This window comes from Pteronotus mesoamericanus, unplaced genomic scaffold (genome assembly GCF_021234165.1).
Source record: "Pteronotus mesoamericanus isolate MK-2021 breed Mesoamerican mustached bat unplaced genomic scaffold, CSHL_Meso_final contig_221, whole genome shotgun sequence".
In the NCBI taxonomy this organism is placed as follows: Eukaryota; Metazoa; Chordata; class Mammalia; order Chiroptera; family Mormoopidae; genus Pteronotus; species Pteronotus mesoamericanus.
In genome coordinates this window covers 20,181,569-20,203,524 of record NW_026555092.1, presented here as the reverse complement: position 1 = coordinate 20,203,524, position 21,956 = coordinate 20,181,569, and the positions used below count along the sequence as shown (strand labels likewise).

Genomic DNA, 21,956 nt, shown 5'->3' with positions numbered 1-21,956 from the left:
GACAATGGCAAGTACCATGGCTGTGTCCTGAAACCCAACATCACAACCCCGGGGAGAGAAAAGGAGGGTGCACAGGGACATGACTGGCACCTCCTATAAACAGATACCAGCAAAGAAGCACAGTGCATGGAAGTAGCTTCTATCTCCAGTGAGTGTGCTTTACCTTGCAGAGAACCTGGCACCCAGAGGATGTTTAGCACACAGTCTTGTAATGCTTGTCCACATGAGGAAAGTTTGGAGTCAGGCAGGTGGGTTCATGTCTTCTTTGTTCTTTTGTCTTAGGTAAATCAGTACCCTTCTTTCAACTTCAGTTTCCCTTGCTATAAAGTAGAAATAATGATGCCTGTTTCTTTTTTTTTCCAGTGAGATAGTTATTAACTCCACAGCCTATCAGATGTTGAATCCTATTATGAAGACTCAATGGATTTTCAGACATGCACATGTACTTTGTATTTCAAAGGTATACAAATAAGCCCTTTCAACACACCTGACAGTTTTAAGAGGACAATCCTTGCCTTGGATAAGTGGGAATTCTTGAGGTGGAGACATAATAAGAGCATTCCAGGCAGAGAGAGCACAGTGAGCTTAGAGGTGGGAGCTGTGCACAGTGCCCCAAGCAACATCTGAGGGTCCTGTGGCCAGGATGTGTGCGCTCAGGAAGGGAAGGGACAAGTGGTCAGCAGCACACACATCAAGCATGGCCTTGTAGGTCATTGTCAAGAGTCTGGACTGAGAGTGATACTAAAGGTCCTAAGTGTGTTCAAATTTACGTTTACTAACGTCACCCATTTCCTGAATATGGTAGCTTCTACCTAAGAGGACCACCGTCAAGTCCTTCAGCTCCTTGTATGCACATGCCATTCCCCCTTTGAGAGGTATAGTCCATTCCTCACTCTCCTTGAACCTGGCCAGGCCTTAATGACTTGTTGGCTCAATAGAATATGTTGGAAAGGATGTTATGAACTTCTGAAGTTAGATCACAATAAGACTTGTAGCTCCTAGAAAGGCCCTTTAGAATGCTCACTCTTGGAGCTCTGTGCGGCCACGCCAAAAGTTTGACTAGCCTGCTTCAGTGACCATGCAGAGAGGGCCTGAGTCTGCATGGAGACGGTGAAGGGCCCCACTGAGCCCACCTACCAGCTCTGCCCGCCAAAGCATCAGACATGTAAGTGAGGTCATTGTAGTCATTTCAGACTAGGTCATCTGTCAGCTGAGTATCATTGAAGAATGATTCCAGTTAATGGCACATAGAACAGAAGAATTACCTACCTAAGTTCTGCCTGAATTCCGGACTTAAGGAATTGTGATTTTTGTTAAGCTGCTGTGTTCTGTTTTATTTTTACATTGAATAATCAGAACATTGAATAATAATCTGAGATAAAAAGATAAACTATTAGAAAGCTATTACCACTACCACTCGTCTATCTTGCGAATCAGGCAACATAAACAGAAGGTACATGAAAGAGAAATAAATTGATCATGTCTGATGTTTTTTTAAAAAACGTAAAAAGGTCATCCAACTGCCATATGACGGACAATTTGTTATTAGTCTGGAGATGGGGAAGGCCAGGCAAGAACTGTGGCAGTGAATCCAGGAAAGGAGAAAAAGCTGAAAGCAGGCAGTAGCCACATGACTTAGAGAGTCTTGGTGCCGCTGGACCAGTGGCCAGAGGGGAAGAGGAGGTTGATAATGCTGTCACTCCTCTGTGCCTTAGCGTCATGGGACACCAGGAAGAGCTCACCACATAGGCACTGACATAGACTGATCCAGTTTACTATTCTAATTCCCTCACTTCCAGCAGTGGGACCTTGGGCAAGGTATGACACCTTTCTATAAAATGGGAAGACAACTGTAATTCAGTTAATAAGTGGATTAAATGACATGACTATTAAGTGCCCAGAAGGTAAATAGATTGTAGTAAGTACTTGGTAAATGTCATTAAATACACCCATCCCCCTTTTACCTGATCAAGAGTCAGCTCTTTACTCCGTGCATTAAATAGCTAGGGTCTTCACTAACACAAGCCACCTCCCTTCCTCCCGTCATTCAGCAAATATTCTCCAGAATGTAGGCTCCAAGAGGACAAGAACCTCATCTGTCTCATTCATCACTGCAGTCCCAGCACCCAGTACAGAGCCTGGACCCTAGATGATGCTCCCTTAATGTTCATAGAATTGAACACCTTATAAGCACCATTCCACATGTCAAGGATGAACAAGACAAAGCACAGCTCTCAAAAAGAGTGTTTGGGTCAAGACCAAAAAAAATCACATGATTCCAGATAATGATAATGCTATAAAGTACAAAGGACAACACAAGTGTCAGAGAAGCTGTTTAACCAGAGGGTGATTAGGGGAGGTGACACTAGAGCTGAGTCTTCCAAGCACAGGGACAGCTAACACTGAGGCTGTGACTCATGGACCAGCTGAAGGTGCCTGTGTGGCTGGAGGAAGAGACACCCAAGGGGAGGCTGGAGAGGTGAGCAAGGGTCACTTCACACAGGGCCCTGTAGGACACAGGATTTTATTCTTGGTAGGATGAGACGCCAGTGGAAGATTTTGAGGAGAGAAGTGACTTAATCTCATACACACTTCTAAGTGATTACTCAGGCTACTATATGAAAAATAGGTTGGGAGACAGGTGATGATGGACGTAGGGAGCCAAATTAGGTTATTGTAGAGTCTAGGAGAGGCAGGTGACTTGGATCAGAGAGGAGCAGTGGAAATGGTACTTGCACAATGACCACCTCCCCTGTCTTTCAGCAGCTTTTGACCTCCTTAACACCCTTTCCCACAGTCTTGATCACCTGGGAAACATACATATTTGTGTCAATGTCCACCCCCGTCACAAGCCCAGAAACCCAAGGATGGGAGCTAGTCCTGGCTGAGCTCCAGCACCTCTAGGCGCAGGGCGGGTGTGATCATGGAGAGGCTCCACAGGTCAATCAATGGACCAGTGAAGGAATGAAAGAGAGGAGCCCCCAATGCAGCCTCGCATCTGAAAGCAGAAGGGTATCAGCAACCAAAAGAAAAAACTGGGCAGATTGCAGATAGTTTCCTGGCACTAAATGAGGCAAAATTACACAGCAATTACAAGGAACCAGGGCAAAGCACAGCAACTATTGGGTCATCCCCACCTAGGTGTTCACATGGGTTAGGCCCTCCAGTCAGCCCCGGGATGTGGAACTTCATGCCTGCTCTGAGACTGGTGCCACCAACGCAGGGAAGTCTTTGGCAGAGAATGTCAGCCCCACTGGTTCTGCAACCTGGAGGGAAAACCCCTCTGGAGGAGCAGAAAAATCAGGACATTTGAGAAGTCAGGCAGCTAGCCCTGAAAAGAATTTGGGTTGGCCAGGTAGGAACCTCGGACCCACCGTGCCAGAGAGCTCAGGCTCAGAAACACCTACTACAGCAAGCAGGGTATTTAGGGCTGGGACAAAGGCTTGGCTCTGCTGGTAGGGCCAAGAAGTCTCTGTCACCAGCGAGACAGCCTTCCACCTGCCAGATAATGCAGTGCAGTGAAAGGTAACCTGGTAGACTGAGCTGAGACAGCTCACGTGCATCTCAACTGCCACTTCCCAAACCACCTCGATCTCTCTGCCCCTGGATCACATTCCTAGCTCAGGCCTCAGGGCCGCTTCCCCAGATTAGGATAATGGAACAACCCCCTTTTCCCTGACCAGCCTCCATCCATCCAGTCTACTCTCCCTCGCTGCACTTGTGTGGTTATTTAAAAGCTCCCCATTGCCCTTGAGACAGGATTCAAATTCCTGAACTGGCCCCACAAGTCCACCTTGATCTGGCCCCACATACATCTTTGCTGCTTCTCCTGTGCCCATTTAACATGCCTTCCTCTACCCAACTTATCCTGGTCGTTGGGCATACTGTTATTCCTTCTCTCTGGGATGTCCTCATTCCTTATCTCAGCCTCTGGGACCTTTCTAGACTCATCAGAGATCCTCCTCATTCAGGAAGCCTTCTCAAACCGATATAGTCCTTGGCCAGCCCTGTGAGCACTCTACCAGATTGCCTTGTCTGGTGCTCACCTTCCCAGGCCTGTGGATTCCTCTCCCCAAAAGCACCAACTCAGGGTCAGCACTCCAGACTCCTTGCTATTTTGTACCCAGCCCTGTGCTGGCCACTAAGGACTAAGATGCACAGTAGGGTCCCTGCCATCAAGACAGCCAGTGTGCTAAGAGAGGCAGCCCCTCCTCCACCCCCATGCACACACAGATGTCCAACTCATGGGGCAAACTGAGGGAAACTGGCCACCTACTCTGAGGTTCAGAGGAAGGAGGGAAAGCCTTCTGGAGAAAGAGGGATCTGGGCAGGCCTCAAAATATTTAAAGGTAGACAAGCAGGAAGGGCATCCTCAGCAGAAGGAAGCAGCAAAAAAAGGAAGAAGCAAAGGGACACTGTCTCTAGCAAAGTAGAACTCAGCCTAAGGCAGGGGTGCGGGGAGGGAAAGGGTAAAGTGCTCAGTCTACAACGCCCACTCTGAGAGGCCTGTGTCCAACCTGCATGTGATGGGAACCAGAGGCGGTTTGGGGGCAGGCCCCTGTCATGGCTGGAGGCAGGCTCTAGAAGGTCAAGTCTCCAACTCTGTGCCCTAACAATGACAGCCAGGAAGTACACAGGATAGAAACCATTTTTGACTGTTCGTGGGCCTTTGCCCATGTCATACCCACTGGCTGCCACATGGGGAGGGGTCAGGGCAGAGATTGGGGACCAGACGGGGGAGCAAGGTCCAGACTTAGGGGGTCTTGGCTTCTTAGAGAGGTGAGGAGAAGGAAGCCCCTGCCCCTAGGTGAACACTTCCTCGCAGGGTGGCAGCTGTGCCCTGGCCAGTCTGGGTGCAGATCGAGTGGGTCCTCCAGAGTCAGCTGGGCAGCTGGGTGGGCAGCAGTCAGAACGGCCGTTTTTCAGGGGTCCTCAGTTGCTCGACCTCCCGCATGAACCTCAGACACAACTCTTCTTGCCAGGGCAGAGCCACGCACTGCACGGCCACAGGCAGCCCCACGCTCTTCTTCATGGCCTGCAAGGGATACAGGGATCAGGATGGAAGGTAGTAAGGCAGGACCCCACCCTGGGTCCAGGAAGCACCCCAGCTGACGAGGAGAGGCAGCACAGCAGGGCCAGGCTGCAGTCTTTTGGGGTTTTGCATTTAAAAAGAGAGGCAAAGACTACATGTGCTTATACTGTTTCCTCCACAGCAGCTAGAGTTAGGGTATGAGTGAGTCCAGGGGAAGAGAGACCCGGAGATGGCCAGGCCAGTCACTGCGACCTCACCTTCCACAGCATCTTGTCCCAGATATCTCCAAAGTAGCCTCTGTAATGTTCCATCTGGGCCTCATCCTCAGTGGTCACTGTGGTGACAGGTACCACCCCCGCTGGGAAGTCCAGGCAGTTGTAGAGCATAGTGTAGCTGACAGCCCCTGAGACACAGCACAAGTGGCTGGAGCAGGCTCGGTGACTTTCAGTGCCAACTGTCCTGTCTGCACCTCAGTCTCCCATCCTGTGAAATGGCACCTGGTCTCTACAGACAGGGAAAGGCTCTCTCCCAGGGCTGAGACTTGAGTGAGTGACAAAGCCCCCACTTGGAGTGTTATTTCTATTTTCTTGGCTTACCTAAATCCCACCTGGACTTCAAATACCACCCCCCAAAACCACAGACTCTGTAACTCAAGATCTCCAGCTTGAATAGTGGGGAGGACAGGGAGCTCATTCCCTCCCAGGGCATCCCACAAGACTCCCATCTCTCCAGCCAGACAGACTATGAGCCCCCAAGAGCCAGGTCCTCCCCCAGGGACCCTCTTCTACTTCCCAGCAGTCCCACCAGGCACAGGGCTGAACTCATAGAAGAGAAGGGATGGGTGGGGCAGCAGGCCTCACCTGAGGCCTTGCCTGGGCCATTCAGGTCCATAGCAGGGCCCAGCATGGGGGTGAGCAGCACATCCAAGTCCAGTGCTCTCCACTGGGCAATCACGGAGTTGCGGTACATCTGGGGAGGGTATCAGCACAGGTGAAGCACTCAGGCTCAGCCCCCTACATGAACTCTCCAAAGCGGGCACTGTGTGGCTGGGGTGGCTCTGGCCCCAGCACCTGCCCAGGGATCTAAACTGAGCCATAACTTGATGGAGGTCCTCAGGGCACACAGGCATGGCTGCTTCCAGGGGGAATCAATTTCTCCTCCTCCTACATGAACTGTAGACACCACCCTTCCTGCCAGGACAGCAAAGAGGGCCGAAGAGGCATCCAGAATAGGAGCCCCTGGATGACCCAGACCCCAGGGATGTGCACTTGGGCAAGTAGGGGTCAGGAAGCAGGGACCAAGCAGGCCAACCCAGGGAGGGGAAGAGGGAATGACAGGAAGTCCCAGGAGACCAGTAGGACCAGTGCCCAAGAGACCCCACTGGCAGGTGCCCTGTCTACCCACACCCCCACCCCACCCTAGTCTAGCCTAGGCCCACCCCACCCTAGTCTAGCCTAGGAGCTCTGGCCTCACCTCAATCTCGTGCTGCAGTTTCCAGAGCTTTCCAGTAGACCTGGCAGAGGAAATGAGGTCACCAGCCATGACGATCACAGCCATGAGGATTAGCAACATCGGAACCCTATTCTTAATACCTCCCAGGTCTCATTCCTGCAGGGACCCTTCTCAACATTATGGGAGCTCTGAGAGGGAAGTAGTGCAGGGCATAAGTTCAAATCCCTATGGTCCCGGTTGAGAAAATCAGGTCCCAAAAGGGACTTAGGCTGGGTCACTTAGTGACTCCACAGCAGAGCCAGGACCAGACCAGGCCTGATTCCTAGCTACCCTTAGCAGAAGACAGAGCAGTCAAAGGTCCTAAATGCTCGGTGATTAGAGAAGGAGCAAGTCCACGGGGTGCCAGGGCCTGAAAATGGGAGAGCTTATGCCCTGCTTTTCCTGTTCAAGCCACTAAGGGGCAGGTAAGACTCAGTGCAGCTCAGTTCAGTTCAGATCGCTAAGAGCAGCATCTCTCACAGGGTCCCCAGTATTCCCCTTCCCCAGCCCCACAGGACCTCCTCCCTGGTCCTTTCCACCCATGCCCCAGCCTGGTCAATCTTCTCCTCTCCACCGCCCCCATCCTGTTATCACCCCAGGCCCTTGCTTTCCAGCCAGACCTGGGACTTTGCTAACACAACTTCAAGATCCCATCTGAATGCCACAGGGACCACATAATAGACTCTAACTCAAGCTCTCCAGCTTGAATAGTCTTAAGAACAAAGAGCTCCCATCCTCAGCATTAGTCAAGTTGGAAATATTTAATGACAGAGCTGCCACCCTGTCTGGGCCACTTCCCGCCTCTGAAGATACTTCCCACCTCCTTTTCTGTCAGAAACTCAGCTCAGAGGAAGAGAGAGGCAGGCATCTGGGCAGGGAAATATTCTCACCGAGACTTCATGCCTCTGAGAAAGGCTGCCAACCTTGGGAACTGCAGAAGGACAGACACAGAGGTAGTGACTCAGCTTTGGGCCAAGTGCTGACAACAATCTTCTGCAGGCCAAACCACCCATGCCCCCTCCCTCAGTCGCTCCCCTCAGAGCATCCCAAGTTGGCACTCTCTCAGCACACAGGCTGATTAAAGAGTATAGGGCATGGGGGGAGAGGAAGAGTCTGGGTAGGAACTGAAAAGAAGAGACCATGCCTGCCCAAACCAAGAGAGGCTAAGGAGACAGGGGAAGAGCCCCAGACACTGCCTCTCACCCACCCCACCCCTTCCACTCCCTGTGCCCTCACCAGAGGATTCAGCAGGAAAGCCACCAGTCCTTTAAGCCACCTAGGCAGCTTCAGAACCAGTATCAGGTCTCTCAAGCAGGGGTCCACGAAATCACCTTTGCTGGGAGACAAAGGGTCCATTCTAGGCACTCCCACCCCAGACATCCCTCCTGGCTTACCCCCACCCACTGCATCCCCCCCGCCCCATTTTCTATTCAGCAACCCCTATGCACCTCCCTTCTCACCAGACTCAGTAACCACTGGTCTCCAACCCCTTCATCTGCCTTTCAAATGTGTGACTTGTTTCTGCTAATTCTTCAGGATGCCTGGGCTCTACCCCAACCCCAGTGCAGCTCCCCAAGGCAGGACTCCATGTCACACTCCCTGGCAAACTCAGCTCAGAGCAATAAGGACTGAGGGCAACATTTCTCTGGCCAGGGCTTGATACTGAGGGCACCCTACTGATGATGCCAGCCTGGAGGCACCAATGGGGCCCAGAGTGGGCCACCTATGATGCTTGTCTCTGGAGCCGTCCCTGGCTCTAAATCGCAGGGAAAGGTCTCAGACAGCTGACCCTGGGCCCCAATTCCAGGGCTAGAGTGAGGGGTAGCACCCTCTACTGAAGCCTAGACCACACTTGGCTACTGGTGGATGTCCAGTCCGCCCAGGTATGTCACCATGAGGCACCTGCACAGCCCTGTCCCCTGCCCCCGTCAATGTGTAAGGTCTGAAAACATTCAAGTGGAATGAGCATCTCTCAACGTGAGCTCTGCAAAGTCCCCTAAAGCAGGTTTGGTCCAACCCACCAACTTTACAAAAGAGAAAACTGAGGTTCTGCTTGAAAGGGAAGGACATGGATCAAGTCAGAAGACCCTGGAATCACAGTATGATGTCCAGACTCCTGCCCTCCTGCTTGATCCTGCCCTTGTCTCTCAATCTTTCCCAAACAGACAGGGAGCTCCCTGCCCATCTTCTACCTCTCAAAAGGCTCAGTTCCGGGCCAGGCCACAGATGCTCAACCCAGCCTCCCCTTGCACCGGCACCTTTCCAAAGTCTCCCTTGTAAAGAATCTCCAGGCTCGACCTGCAGTTGGAGACACAGTGTGGTCCCTGCTCTGAATGCTTAGTCCTCCTCTGTGTCCAGCTAAGGCCTGTCCCCTATCTTCCCCCAAGTGGCCCATTCTTGGCGGTCAACGCACCCTGCTGCTCTTCCTGGGTCTACCTCTGTCTTGATCCCACCACAGACCCCGCAGCCCATCAGCACTCACAAGTTCTGTAGGAAGCTGCTGCCGCCATCACTGAACATCCCACCCATCGACAGGATCTCCAGAGCGTAAGGTATGTTGTTTGGCAAGAAGGGAATCAGCTGCAGGGATTGAAATGTGTAAGACCTCCACACCTAGAAACCCTTGGCTCCCACCACCCCTATACTGCCCAGGTGGCCTTGAGGATGGACTGGACCAACCCTGCCACAGAGTTGCTCTCACTGGAGCCACAAAGGTAGCCTTACTGGCCCACGAAAACTCCCTGGAGCCACACATAAACTTGTCTGAGATGAGCAGGCCAAAACCCACTGGCCCACCATCTCAGGGCCCCAGCAACCTGTGCACAGCGGTGCACCATTGTTTGTGGCTGATGAAGCCCTCCCAGTGCCACACTCACACATCCCTAGCACAGGCTGAGTTTGCCATCAGTCACTTACCCCAACACTCCTGATTAGCCCTCTGTATACTGATGCCACAGGCACACAGTTCCCATCCCCAACCACAAAACAATCAGGGTGCAAGGATGCCAGGAAGGGATGGAGGCCATGGGTGCCAGGAAGGCTTCCCTGAAGGAAGGGCCATTCCAGGATTTCTAGGCTTCTGTAGCCATACCGTGTGGCCAGCAGCCTCAAGTCTCTGCTTGGTCTCCAGCAGGGCCCGCTTCATGGCTGGGGTGGGCATGGTATAGTTGTCTGTCTCATAATACCCCACACGCAGAGGCCGAGAGCTTGTATAGACCTGGGGACAAAACCCAAGAATCAGAACCAGGTCAGGAGAGCAGGAGAGTTAGGTCAGGAGCCAAATCAGGGCTCCCAGAGACCAGGAGCTACTCAGCCTGACTCAGCTGCCAGACTGCACCCTGGGTCCTCTGAAAACTGACTGCCAGGAAGGCCAGCCCCTTTCACAATGTACCTTCATGATGGTTCCACAGATGGGTAGATTCCCATATGAGGAAGCTAAGTCTTCAGATCTAGATAGGGAGAGATTGGCCCACAGTGGGGCTGAAACTTGTCCAGGGCCACCCAACACAGAGTGACAATACTAGGTCTGAAGCCCAGGCATCCTGCCTTCTGAGCCAAGGCTCTGCATTGCCTGTTTCAAGAATAAGAGTCCTGACTCCATGATAAATTGCTCCAGGCCTCAGGACAAAGACCTATTTTCCACCTCTCCTCCCTTTTGGGGAGGGCTTCATGAACCACTGGGTTCAGTTAGAACATCCTCCTCTGCTGGGGCCAGGGACCTCACCCATTAGCCCAGATTTCCCACCTGCCAAGCAACACCAAGGCTCACTATCCTGTCCAGGGGCCCTCAGCCTTTCCAAGGCAACCTGGGCTGGATGAGGGAGAAATGGAGCTTACTGTCTACATTAATGTGACTTTACTATCCACTCTCTGAATCCATCTAAGCTGACTACTCCTGAATGCTTTGTACAAAAAGTACAAGTAATTTTATTTTTCATTCTTGAAAAACCCATCAACTCTTTAGTAGAAGTATCAAATGAGTTTATACTCTAAGACTCCTTAAATCCCTCACTTCAAAAATCCTTACCTTGCTGTGTCCACCAGTCCTAAACTATTATTACATCATGCTCTTTACAAATCCCCATGTTAAAATACCTGCCTTAAACCAAACGTTAAAATCTCAACAAATATCCCTACTTTGACGCCCACTCCAGCCATCCTCCACCACCCTGATCAACACGGTGTTTTGGTGGTATTTTGAGGAGCCAGCATTCAATACTGTCCTCAGATCCCAGCTTTCTCTGGCAAGGAGACAGCTCTGCCTTTAACTGTCCTTATCTCACTCAGCCTACATGCGAAGCATCACAGTGAGGGCTGGGGATATGGACACAAACACTGAAGAAAGGTTCCTATTTGCTGAGGATCAAATAGAGCAGGTACAGGGGTTCTCCCTCAAGTTGTTCTCGGGAATGTGAAGCCGTTTCTCAGTTACAGCAGCAGAGGCTGGAGCTAGAAGGCAGGGCCTGTCGTCAGCAGAGGTTCCCAGCTGCCAATGTGAAGTTTCTAAATTCAGGTAAGGGTTCCATCTGGTGGCTATCTTGGAAGCAGCAGCTGATCCTGGTCTCAGACTGCTGTGGGTGGCTTTCAGGGCCACCAAGGCCTGCCCTCACTGCCTGGGGGCTGCTCTCTGGGCTCCAGCAACACTGAACCCACCCCCACGCCCACCTCTACCCTGCTCACCTCCTCCTTGAACGGCAGTGGGGGCACGGTGGGGTCCAAGCGGAACATGTCCTCACACAGCAGTGCTCGCAGGCACAGTGCCAGGCTCTCCACGTCCCGGGCCATGGGGCCGACTGAGACCTGTACTGTCAGGTGGAGGAGGGAGGGAAGAGAGATCACTGGGCCCCAAGGGACTCAGGGGGTGTATCCAAGCAAAGGTTGGGCCGAGGAATGTGGGCAGAGACAAGGATGTAAGAACTCAGACCTAGAGTGGACTGGGGGCCAAACTCTGTCCCCATTAGAGGCAGAGGCAGAGGTGGATGAGGCAGGACCCCCCTCTCCAGGGCACTAAGGGAACCGCAGACCTCACCTGCCACTTGTCCATAGATACAGCTCTTCAGGCCAATCTTGCTGGATAAGAAACACAAGATGCTGGAAACAGGAAAGAGCACCCCCTGCCCCATTCTACACCCACCCAGCAGCTCGGAATTCTTACCACTTGGAAACTAGGAACCAGGGCCAGTGGTGTTGTGACACTCCCTCCCAGAAAAACCCCCATGAGGGAACCCCTGCCTGCAGCCCAGAGAGGTGGGAAGCTAGGCCAAGGTCACACAGCGAGGGTCCCAGAAATGTCCTCCACCTGCCTCCTGTCTACACCATACCTGAGGCGGTTCGCGGTGGGCTTGAGACCACAGACGCCACAGAAGGAGGAGGGAAAGCGGAGGCTGCCTCCGATGTCAGTGCCTAAGCCCAGGAGGGAGCCACCAGCTCCAATGAGGGCCCCTTCACCCCCTGAGGAGCCACCTGGGCTCTTGGAGGAGTTCCACGGGTTCGTGGTCTGGCCAAAGAGGGGGTTACTGCAGTCATAGCTGGAGGGAGCAGGAATGAGTCAGCCATGTCACACTGGCACAAGTGACCCTGCCTTCACCCCACACCAGAGACCCAACCTGAGCATGGACTGGGGGACGTTAGTATGCACGAAGGGCACAGCGCCCTGCAGCTTCAGCACCTGTACCACCACGCTATCGCACTCCGCTGGCAGCCCCTCATTCACGCTCAAGCCCAAGGTCGAGTCCTGGCCCTAGAAGGAAAGATGGGCACCGAGAGGGACATGGCTCTTCAGCAGCACAGGGCCCGTTCCCGCCCCCCCGCCCCCCGTCACAGGCCAAGGCAAGGCACACCACGGTGCCCACGCAAGGCCTCTGGACCCAATAATTCCTGAGGGCCCAGCGTAACCCTCAGAGCTGGCTGGCAGGGATGGGGGAATTTGAGGCCTGATACTGAGGCAGGGCATACCTTGTAGCTGAAGCACTCCTTAAGGCTCACAGGGACACCATACAGCAGGCCCTTCCTTGGGGCCTGGGACAGCTGAGTCTCACAGTCTGCCAGGTAGGTGGTCACACAGTTGGTCCCTTTGTTCACTTCCAAGGCCTAGGGGGAACAGAAATGGACACAAGACAGAGTGAGGCTGGCCTTTTAAAAAACAAAAACAAAAAACCAAACTGTGGTAAAATATATATAACATGAACCTGGCCTTTTAAAGTATATCCTGGGAAAGGGTAGTCAGCAACATGGCCCAGAGCACAGCAGAGAGTCTAGGGCCCAGAACCCACCTCTCTGAGGACAGCCAGCCCCAGCCTCACGCTGGCTTTCTCTGGTCTTCAACCCCAAAATGAAGAGAGAGAAAGTACTTGGCCCAGGGCCAAGGCACAACTGGGGGCCTCAAAGGAGCAAGATACTAGCCTAAGAAACTCCCCAGAGGGAATGAGCAGGGAAGAGGATGACCCATGGCCACTCCCCTCCTCTGCCCAGTGAGGCAGACAGGAACCAGACAGGGGCAGATCCCCATCTCAGACCACCCTGGGCATCAGCAGACCCAGACTCCAGCCTCCCAGAGCCCAGCCCACTCTCATTTGTCCCAGGCCTGGCCCACATCTGCCCCAGGAACTGTGCCCTCTCCCAGGAAATCTTGAATCTGATAATCAAGTCACATGGAGGAGTGACTGACGTGTAGTAAGGGAGTAAGAGCTTGACTGAAAGTAATGACATGCTCATAGTGGATGTCTGCCACTAGGCCTTGCTAAAGCCCTCACACCATACTCAACAGGGCCCTAAGGAGGGAGAGCCAGGGAAGAATGAGGTACAGCTTTCAATAAATACTCTTGTTCCTGTGAAACACCTGAGAAAATGTGTGTAGGTCCTGTTGTCACACTCAGGCTCATGAAATCTGTCTCCAGGCTACCTAAGGCAGGAAGTAGGAGGCCAACTTATAATCAGAATGCTTTCCTGTGACCTCTTTCAAGAAATAATACACAAGTCACACTCATAATGTTATTTCAAACATATTTTTGAGCACTTTCAATATGAAAGACATAGTGCCCAGCATTGAGATACAAAGACAAATAAGACAAGCTCTGTCCCCCAAAAAGCTCACATTTGACATGGGAAAGAGAAAAACAAGGCAGGTACTATAATGCGATGAGAAATGTGCTAATTTGGATTGGGAGGGGAGGAGGGTCAGGGAGGCTTCATGGAAGAGGGGATTCTTTCTCTGAGCCCTGAAGACTCAGCCAGGGGAGTCTGTTGCACCAAGCAGGGCAAAGAAGAGGGAGAAGAGCCTTCCAGAATAAAGGAATCCCACAAAAGCTACCACAGGGCATGGCAGGCCCTGGGTATCAGGGAACTACCAACAGCTGAACTACTACTGATGCCCCAAGCTCCCGAAGGCAGGCGTTGGCCAGATGGGATGCTGGAGATGGAGGAGAAACAGAAAGGTAGAGCCTGAAGAACTGGAGGCCTGAAAGGGATCTGGCCAGGAGGCTGGCACTTAATCATGAAGGGAGATGCCGTGTGGTAGAGAACCGAGGTGGCTGCAGGTGGGTGGGGATGAGGGGCTGGACTAGAGAGAGCCACAGAAAAAGAACAGACTGGACTTGGCAACCGATGGAGTAGGGGCAGGAGGGATAGGGAAATCTGGGCTGAAAGCCAGGTTTCTGGCTAAGACAACATGCTCAGTGTCCTCCTCCTCCCCGTACACACAAAGTTAGCCTTTCTCTCTTCTCTTTCTCTCTCTCTCTCTCTCTCTCTCTCACACACACACGCACACACGCACACACACACAACCCTTGCAGCTCTGGCTCCTTCCCTCCCCCGCAGCCCCTGGCACTGTGGTCCCACCATGGCCCTCAGCAGGATAAACTCCAGGCCAGGTTTTCCCCACAGCCTGTGCCTGAGAGTGACTGGAAAGAGCAGAGATCACAGGCTGGCCCCGGTTCACCTTACCTTTCCCAAATAGGTGAAGAGCACAGCCTGTGGGGACAGCTCCCCATTGTGTAACTTCTTCACCAGTTGAGGCAGGGTCAGGTCCAGCAGCGCTTCTGAGTCCAGGTCAGGGTTCTGGGGAGACACTTCAAATCAGTCCCCCACTCCCTGCAGGCCCCACACACCTGCAGCAGACACCTGTGGCCCTCATCCTTATGTCCCCAAACCCACGACGAAGATGTTCATTGTCACACACCAATCCATGACAGACATGCCCACACACAAATATGACACTGTGACCCAGCCAGCACAAGCCCTTGACAATTTGGACAGTACAGATATTATTTCTTCGAGAAGCTTCCTGGATGAGACACCCAGGGAGAATCCATGCTCAGGCTGATTTTTTTAAAAATAAATTAGAATTTATTAAAATTAAAAACCTAGGCTCTGTGTAAGATGAAATGATAAAGTGTACACTGGAGGGAAATATTTGCAAACCACATATCCAACCAAAGGGTAATGTCCAAATGTACAAAAATCCTCAAAATGTAACAGTGAAAACAAACACTCCAGTTATAAAATAGGCAAAAGACATGAGCAAGCATTTCATGGAAGAGACTATACAAATGGCAAATAAGCAAATGAAAAAATCAAAATACACATATACCAGAACACCCTAAACTAAATATATAATAACAGTCCCAAGTGCTGGTGAGGATGTGGAGAAACCAGTCACTCGTGCATCGATGGTAGTGATATAAAATGGTATAGTTACTCTAGAAAACAGTATGATAATTTCAAAAAACAAAGTACAATATCAAAAACATGCAATTATTGCACATCCCAGCAACTCAACCCCAGGATATTTATCCCAGAGCAATGAAAACTTGTGCCTTAAAGGGATGTTCAGAATTTGTACATTACAAAGAAAGGTCTAGCTGACCTGGCTCCGGGAGGAAACCTCTGAACTATTACCAAGTACCACCATCGACGGCTGCCTCCTGTGTGCCAGGCATCGTGCTGTTATGCCCTGTGTTTTGATTAAATCTACTACCATTCTGCTTGCACAACAAAGAAACTGAGGCTCAGAGAGGGAAGTGCCTTGCTTAGGACCGTATAGGCAAACTATAGTTCTCTGCCCACTCGGCCCAGGATGCCCACTAGCTGTCCCCCTGCACCTGATCACCCAACCACTAACAAGGGAAGGTGAAAACAAGAAGATCCCACCGTGGGTGGTTAGGCTGCAGCTGAAAGCCACATACAGAAGAGGATTTTTTTTCATTCATTGAGTAGATACTGTGCCTACTCTATACCAGGTGCCGCACTAAGCATGGGGTTATAGCTGTGAACAAAAAAGGCATATTCATGCTTTGGGAGGTTTACACAAGGTGCAGATTAGGAGTGAGCAGATAATAAGTTAATAAGTAAGAATTGTAGATGAGAGATAACATAAAGAAAATAAAACCAGGTACAGGAAGTGGGCAGCATACAGGTACAGGGTGGTCAGGGAAGAGCTCTCTGAAGGAGAGAGGTTTGATCAAACACTTCATTGCCAGGTCTCAAAGGCTCCCAGAGCGCCTGGGCTCATCACGGACCTGCAAACACCAAGCTGCTTCCTTCTCAAGGGTACTGGGCTAATTAGCAAACTGGGTTAGAGGAGATCGGAGTCACAGCCACCCATTGTCCTCCCTATGCTCTCTTGCTCTTGGCAAGGTCTCCAGGGGCTCTCTTGTTGCCAAATCCAACAGAAATTTGACTTTGTTTCTTTTGCTCCATGTCTCACTGATCACACATCAGCTTTCTTCAATTTTCTCCTGAGCCTGGAGATACCACCCTCCCTGATTTTCCTGGTGCCTTTCAGCTATTTCTGTCATCCACCTATTCAGCCAGTCAAAATACATTTTCTGAGCATCCCCTATGTGTCAAGGACTATGGTAAGGACTATGAAGTTAAGAGGTAACCAAGAAAGGCAAGTCCGTGCTTTCAGAGGGCTTACATTCAAGGAAACAAATTAACAAGTAATGAACAGACCATGGCAAGTGTGAGAAAGCAAAGAGTGCTGTGGTAGAAAAAAGCAGAGAACAGACCCAGATTGCATGGGCAGGCCTCTTCTAGGAAGTGACATTCATCGTGATTTGAAGGATGAGAAGGAGCCAGACAGTAGGGACAGGTAGTGGTTCCTTGGGGTTCCCTCCGGACATCTCTACTTCGCTCTCTGATGCTGGGAGAGTCATTCTTTCTGGCAGCCTCCTCTCTAGGCTCTCCACCTACCCCATGGTCTCCTGATCTCTAGCCATCCTGACCCAGCTGAACTTTACCTCATTCCAAAGGCTTAACTTCTTTTTTGGTATAACAGCTTTATTCGTTCAAATGGAGACATCACACGTGCACATCATGATGATGCAGTCCTTAGTTCTTCCCTGGATATTTCTTTAAAAATATACAAAATGAAAAGTGTACATTCTCCCAACTCTGGGACCACCCTCCTGTTGGAGTATCCAGTGAGTTCCTAGAGCATCCTGATAACCAGTGTTTTGAACTATGCATCTAATAGGTTGCTTATCTCCATTTCATTTTGTTCTTTTTCAGGAGTTTTGTTCTGTTCTTTCATTTGGACCATATTTCTTTGTCTCCTCATTTTGGCAGCCTCCCTGTGTTTGTTTCTGCGTATTAAGTAGAGCTGTTTTGACTCCCTTAAGGCACCTGTTAAGTTGTATAGGGCAGAGCCTTAGGTAATACCAAGACGGGGCAACCCATGTAATGCTGTTGCTCTGTGCCAGGGACGGAGCGACAATGCCACTGCCTGGCCTCTGCAGTTTTGCCCAGGAGGAAGCTGTCTCCCCACTCGTACGTCACTTTCTCCCCATTTGCCAGTGGTGCCCTTCCAACTATTGTCCTGGTGCTGAATCCCAAAAGGGGTGGGTCTGTGTGAGTCCTAAATCCCCACCACACTAGGATGTGGGACCCCCCCGTTCCCATCTCTGTGCCTCTCTGCGCCTCTCTGCACCTCTCCACACCTCTCCGCATCTCTGCCCTTCCTACCCGTCTGGATGAATATGGCTTCTTTAGATCCCTAGTTGTCAGACTTCCACACAGCTCCATTTTCTGACAATTCTGGGTGATATTTGTTGTGTAGTGTAGCTTTATTTTTTGCTATAGTTGTGTGCAGAGGTGAGGCATGTTTACCTATTATTTCATCTTGACCAGTAGTTTCAAAATCAGTAATTTTTTTTAAAAAGAAATCTTTATATATAAATATAGGCACCTGTTGTTTTTTTTTAAGCCACTAGGGAGCAAAATGGTAGGTAATTACTATTATTTTCTTTGTAAATCAATCAGAATTATACCTATTTTTGTCATAGGCAAAAAAATTTTTTTTGTTGTTGTGTCACAGAATTGCAGTAACTAGCTTATGCATGCAATGACATGAAAAGGGTTGAAAATCGCTGCTCTGGAGCAACGGAGATCTTGCTCCCCAGCATATGTTTGTCTCAAATAAACTCATAAAAATACTCTACAGGTCTGGGCATTTCTACATCAACAAATCATTGCCACTCCTCCAATTGTTTTTCTCCTTCTGAAACACCTACTGTCCTAATTTCAGGTACCCTGGATGGTCCTCCGTGTCCTTTTTATTTTCCCTCATGGTTTAAGAATCATTTTTGTTCTATTTCAAATCTCTCTTCCATTTGATCATGTATGCCACTGATACTGGTCTCAACAAAAACTGCATTGTCCTTCGATTCATCTACTGAATCAGGTTCAAGGTAGGCTTTGGAGAAGGCTAAGTGACGGAACTACAGGCCAGATCCACTTGAAGGAAGTAACATTTGTAAGACTAGTGGGATTTTGACAAAACCGATTGTAACAAATGTGGGGAAAAGGCATTGAAGGTAAAACTACAAATGCAAAGGCCACAGAAGCACGAGCAGTTGTTCTGTGGTATCTCTCCCAGCCATAATATTCTATTAATAGTGCTCCCTCTTATAGACCGAAAAAATAAAATCAACTAGGTAATTCATCACCAAAAAAGAGTTTATTCAGGAAAAGTAAAGGATTGTAATCCAGTATGCACAGAATTGGCAAACCATATGTGCACAATGAACCAAACAAAGACAGAGGAGAGACTTTATAAAGAGGACAGTGGAAGTTAAAAGGAGGGGCTGTTGCAACCATAGAACTGTTTCAAACGTAAGTTTTTTCCTTATAGGGATATACAGTGACATATAGTACCAGAACTCCTCCCATAACCTCTAGCTCCTCCCACAGGCCCTCCTGATTAGGTCCAGGTTAAAGTCTGGGTCATAATTTTATCAATCTCATCAATCTAGAAAGGATATCAAAGCTCACTTAGGAAGCACGGTGGAGGGAAAGAGATAAAGAGTTGTTACAGGTTGTTAAGCCCAAAAGGTCAACAGAGAGTTAACCAGAAACACTCCTTGCACTAGAGTCGTTCTAGATCTTAAGAGACAACCATTATGTGATGATTCAGGAAATGCTTACGACTGTCCCCTCCTCCAGCACTGCCTTGGAATACAGGAGGTACCTAGGTTCCCATCAAGCTTTGTGCAGAGTCTATTAGGCAGGAGCTGTATTACGAGCTGCTATAATCTCCCGGGGCCTGCTCAGAGCCCTGCTTCTGTTAGTGTCCCTTGCTATTCAAGGTCAGGCGGAGAAAGCCCCAGAAGAAAGGCTGCTAAGACAGCGTCAAAACCCACCTGCCAGTCCTCCAGTGACTCCACAGTCAAGCAGAGGGAGCCTTAGAGCCAGGGAGGTTCAGGCTAGGGCTGAATTCAGTCTACCTCCTACCTGCTCCCAAGGCCTACAAAAGTATTGCCATCAAGATCCCACCCCTTTGCTCCTAGTTCAAAACAATGAGACTCCCCAGGTACCTCTCCCTTTCTTCTCCAGTCTTAGTAAAACCAAAAGACAATTTCCTGGCTTCCCCTCCTGGAAGAACCAAGCTTTGGCGTCCTAAGGCCAAGCTCTCTTGCCCCAGAGAGTGTATGTAAACATCTTTTGTATTTCAGGGCCAAAATTTCTGCCCTGGAGGATTCCATTCTTAAAATTAATGAAAGGTGATGGTTCCAGAGGGAAACTAGATACTGATGCTTGGAGTTGAAGTAAGGGAAGACCCACCATTTTACACGCCCCCCACACACATACTCCTGCCAGCAGGTGGGCTTCCTGCAACTGGGGAGGGAGTTCTGTAGGCAGAAACTGTGGGCAGATTCCTGCAGCTGTTCTGGAGGTGGCAGAACTCAGCTGATTGCACAGAAGGACTTGGTGCACTGGGGGCAGCTGAGAAGATCCCCAAGCAGGGCACCTAGGAGCTCAGGCAGAGAGGGAGGATTGTGCCCAAGTAGGGGAAGTGTCCAATTGGGACTGAACACCAGGGCCTCCCAATCTTGGCAGAGGGGACCCTAAACATTGACTGATGGTAGACTTTTCAGCCTGTTTGATGAGTGGAGGCTGGAACCAGATACATTTTTATTTCAATAAATAATATTTCTAGCCCAGGAATGGTATGGAGTAAATTTATCCCATGATATCTAGCCAAAATCTCACTACAATCAAGGCCACACCCTGGGCCTGGCTGGCATCCAAGGTCCAGTCTCCTTTCCTAATATCTCTCCACTGTTCCCCTCCTCTGGAATGAGGCTGGTTAGTCCCGCTGGGCATCTAGGTTCTAGTTTCAGCTCAACCTCAACTCAAAAATCACTTGCTGCATCTGAGTATCTGTTAAGAGCAATTTTCTGTGACTCCCTCCCAGTCTCCAACTGAGGAAGGCACACCCTCCTGCCTCTTGTCTCCATCACCTGGACCACCTTCTTACCGGTCAGATAGAAATCCTATCAAAACACATACTCTCACAAACACTCATGGTAAGTCTTTTCTCTCTCAGAACATACGACAACAGCCACAGTTCAGCATTTTGATTTCTAACTAGGTCTGGTACCTCATATAACTGGAGAGAAAGCCTCCTCTTCTAGGCCCCTCCTCTGCCCCATACACATGATTGAGCTGATCCAGAAGGAGAAAACCTTGTTGGCAGATCACCCAGGGAAGATCCGGAACTAAACCTGCTCACAGAAGGGGCTTCTCAGGAGTTGGCCATGAGCTACTGAGCTGTAGGAGCTGGAAAGACTTCCATTCCAGCCGAGGTCTGCGAATAACTCCTTGTGCATTTGGGCAAGTCCTTCTCTGCCCCTCTTATGCTCCTCACGCACAAATCAACGAGTTTAAACTTAAGTAAGCTGTCCGGATTCCCTTGGCTATCCCTTGGTCATCACTCGGTGATTTCAAAGTCCTAATCCTCGTATCCCCTATTGGTTCTCATGCCTGCGTTTTACCCTTCTAATAGTCAGTGATCTTGAGATTCTTTGGCAAAGAGCAGAGCTCCTCTTTTTTCTTTCTCCCTTTTTTTCTTTCTAATCCTCACCGGAGGGTGTGTTTTCGTTGATTTTTAGAGAAAGGGAGACAGGGAGGGAGGGATGGGGGAGAGAGGGAGAAGGAGAGAGAGAGAGAGAGAGAAAGAGAAAGGAAAACAACGATAGGTTGCCTCCTGTACGCGTTCCGAGGAGCTCGAACCTGCAACTTAGGTGGGTGCCCTGACCAGAATCGAAGCTACAACCTTTAGGTGCACTGGACAACACTCCAAACAACTGACCCACCCGTCCATGGCCAAAGTTCCTCTTTTGGGCTAGTGCTGCTAACCTTATAAAATCTAACCAGTCTCTTTCGTTTCCCTTCATCCCCTTGGCCCCACCTGGCTCAGAAAGGGTACTGAATTCATTTGCGCAAGAAGGGGTTCCGAAAGTTACAAACCTGCGCTGCCCACACACCTGCGCTGCCCGCCACACGCCCCTCCGCGCGCGTCGGGACAGCTGAAACTGCTGCTGGGGGTACTCCCAGCCTGAGCCCATGGACCGCGACCCCGACCGTTCACCTGGAGCCGGAAGCGCTGCGCTGCTTTGTCCATTTTTTCCAGGGCCGCTTGCTGTTTCTGTCGCGCCCGGGCCACCGCACCCCGTGCCGTCCGGCGACCGGACCAGCGCAGGGCCACGGCCGCCGCCACGAAGCAGCAGGCCAAGGCAGCCCCGGAGGCTCCGGAGAGCGCAGCCCATAGCTCGTTCAGCACCATGATCTCCCACCGCCGAGGGCTGCCGAAAGCGACAGAAGAACTGATGTTAGTGGATTCCGCCGCAAAACCCGGCCTGGAATCACCTGCGCCGCAGGAGCCGGAGGACAGCTGCGCTGCAGCGGGCCCGCCCGGGAGCGCGCCGTTGCCCGGCACCGGGCCGGAAGCCGGCGGCGCGCAACGGTCAAGGTCTGCCTGCGATGCCCAGCTGCCCCGCTGGGGTCACTCCCCGTGTCCTCAAGCGCAGGGTCAGGTTGAGCTGGAGGACGAGGAGCACCCGCTTCCTGTGCGCGTTCTCAGAAGCACGAGCGTTAGCAGCAGTTCGGCGCCCCGGCTCCGCCTGCCCGGCCTCAGCCCCACGCACCCCGGAGC

General features: G+C 50.9%; 1 protein-coding gene across 1 annotated transcript; it reads right to left on the bottom strand.

Annotated features, from left to right (window-relative positions):
- Positions 1-2,508: 2,508 nt before the first annotated feature.
- On the bottom strand, positions 2,509-21,698 carry FAAH (fatty acid amide hydrolase). The gene is made up of 15 exons (XM_054572171.1): positions 21,393-21,698; positions 14,465-14,578; positions 12,479-12,613; positions 12,130-12,263; positions 11,845-12,051; positions 11,553-11,593; positions 11,204-11,328; positions 9,615-9,740; positions 9,006-9,103; positions 7,760-7,859; positions 7,414-7,454; positions 6,506-6,545; positions 5,893-6,001; positions 5,290-5,435; positions 2,509-5,035 (listed from the first exon to the last, which is right to left on the bottom strand). The coding sequence occupies exons 1-15, from the start codon at positions 21,585-21,587 to the stop codon at positions 4,907-4,909; spliced, it is 1,740 nt and encodes a 579-aa protein (XP_054428146.1). The 5' UTR covers positions 21,588-21,698; the 3' UTR covers positions 2,509-4,906.
- Between the last annotated feature and the right edge of the window lie 258 nt (positions 21,699-21,956).

Bases quoted from the DNA above. Each gene is read 5' to 3' on its own strand.
- FAAH (XM_054572171.1), bottom strand. From the start codon at position 21,587: ATGGTGCTGAACGAGCTATGGGCTGCGCTCTCCGGAGCCTCCGGGGCT. The intron at 12,264-12,478 runs GTATGCCCTGCC...CTTTCCTTCTAG, and splicing joins AGGAGTGCTTCAGCTACAAG to GGCCAGGACTCGACCTTGGG. The intron at 5,436-5,892 runs GTGAGGCCTGCT...GCTGTGTCTCAG, and splicing joins TGGCCCAGGCAAGGCCTCAG to GGGCTGTCAGCTACACTATG.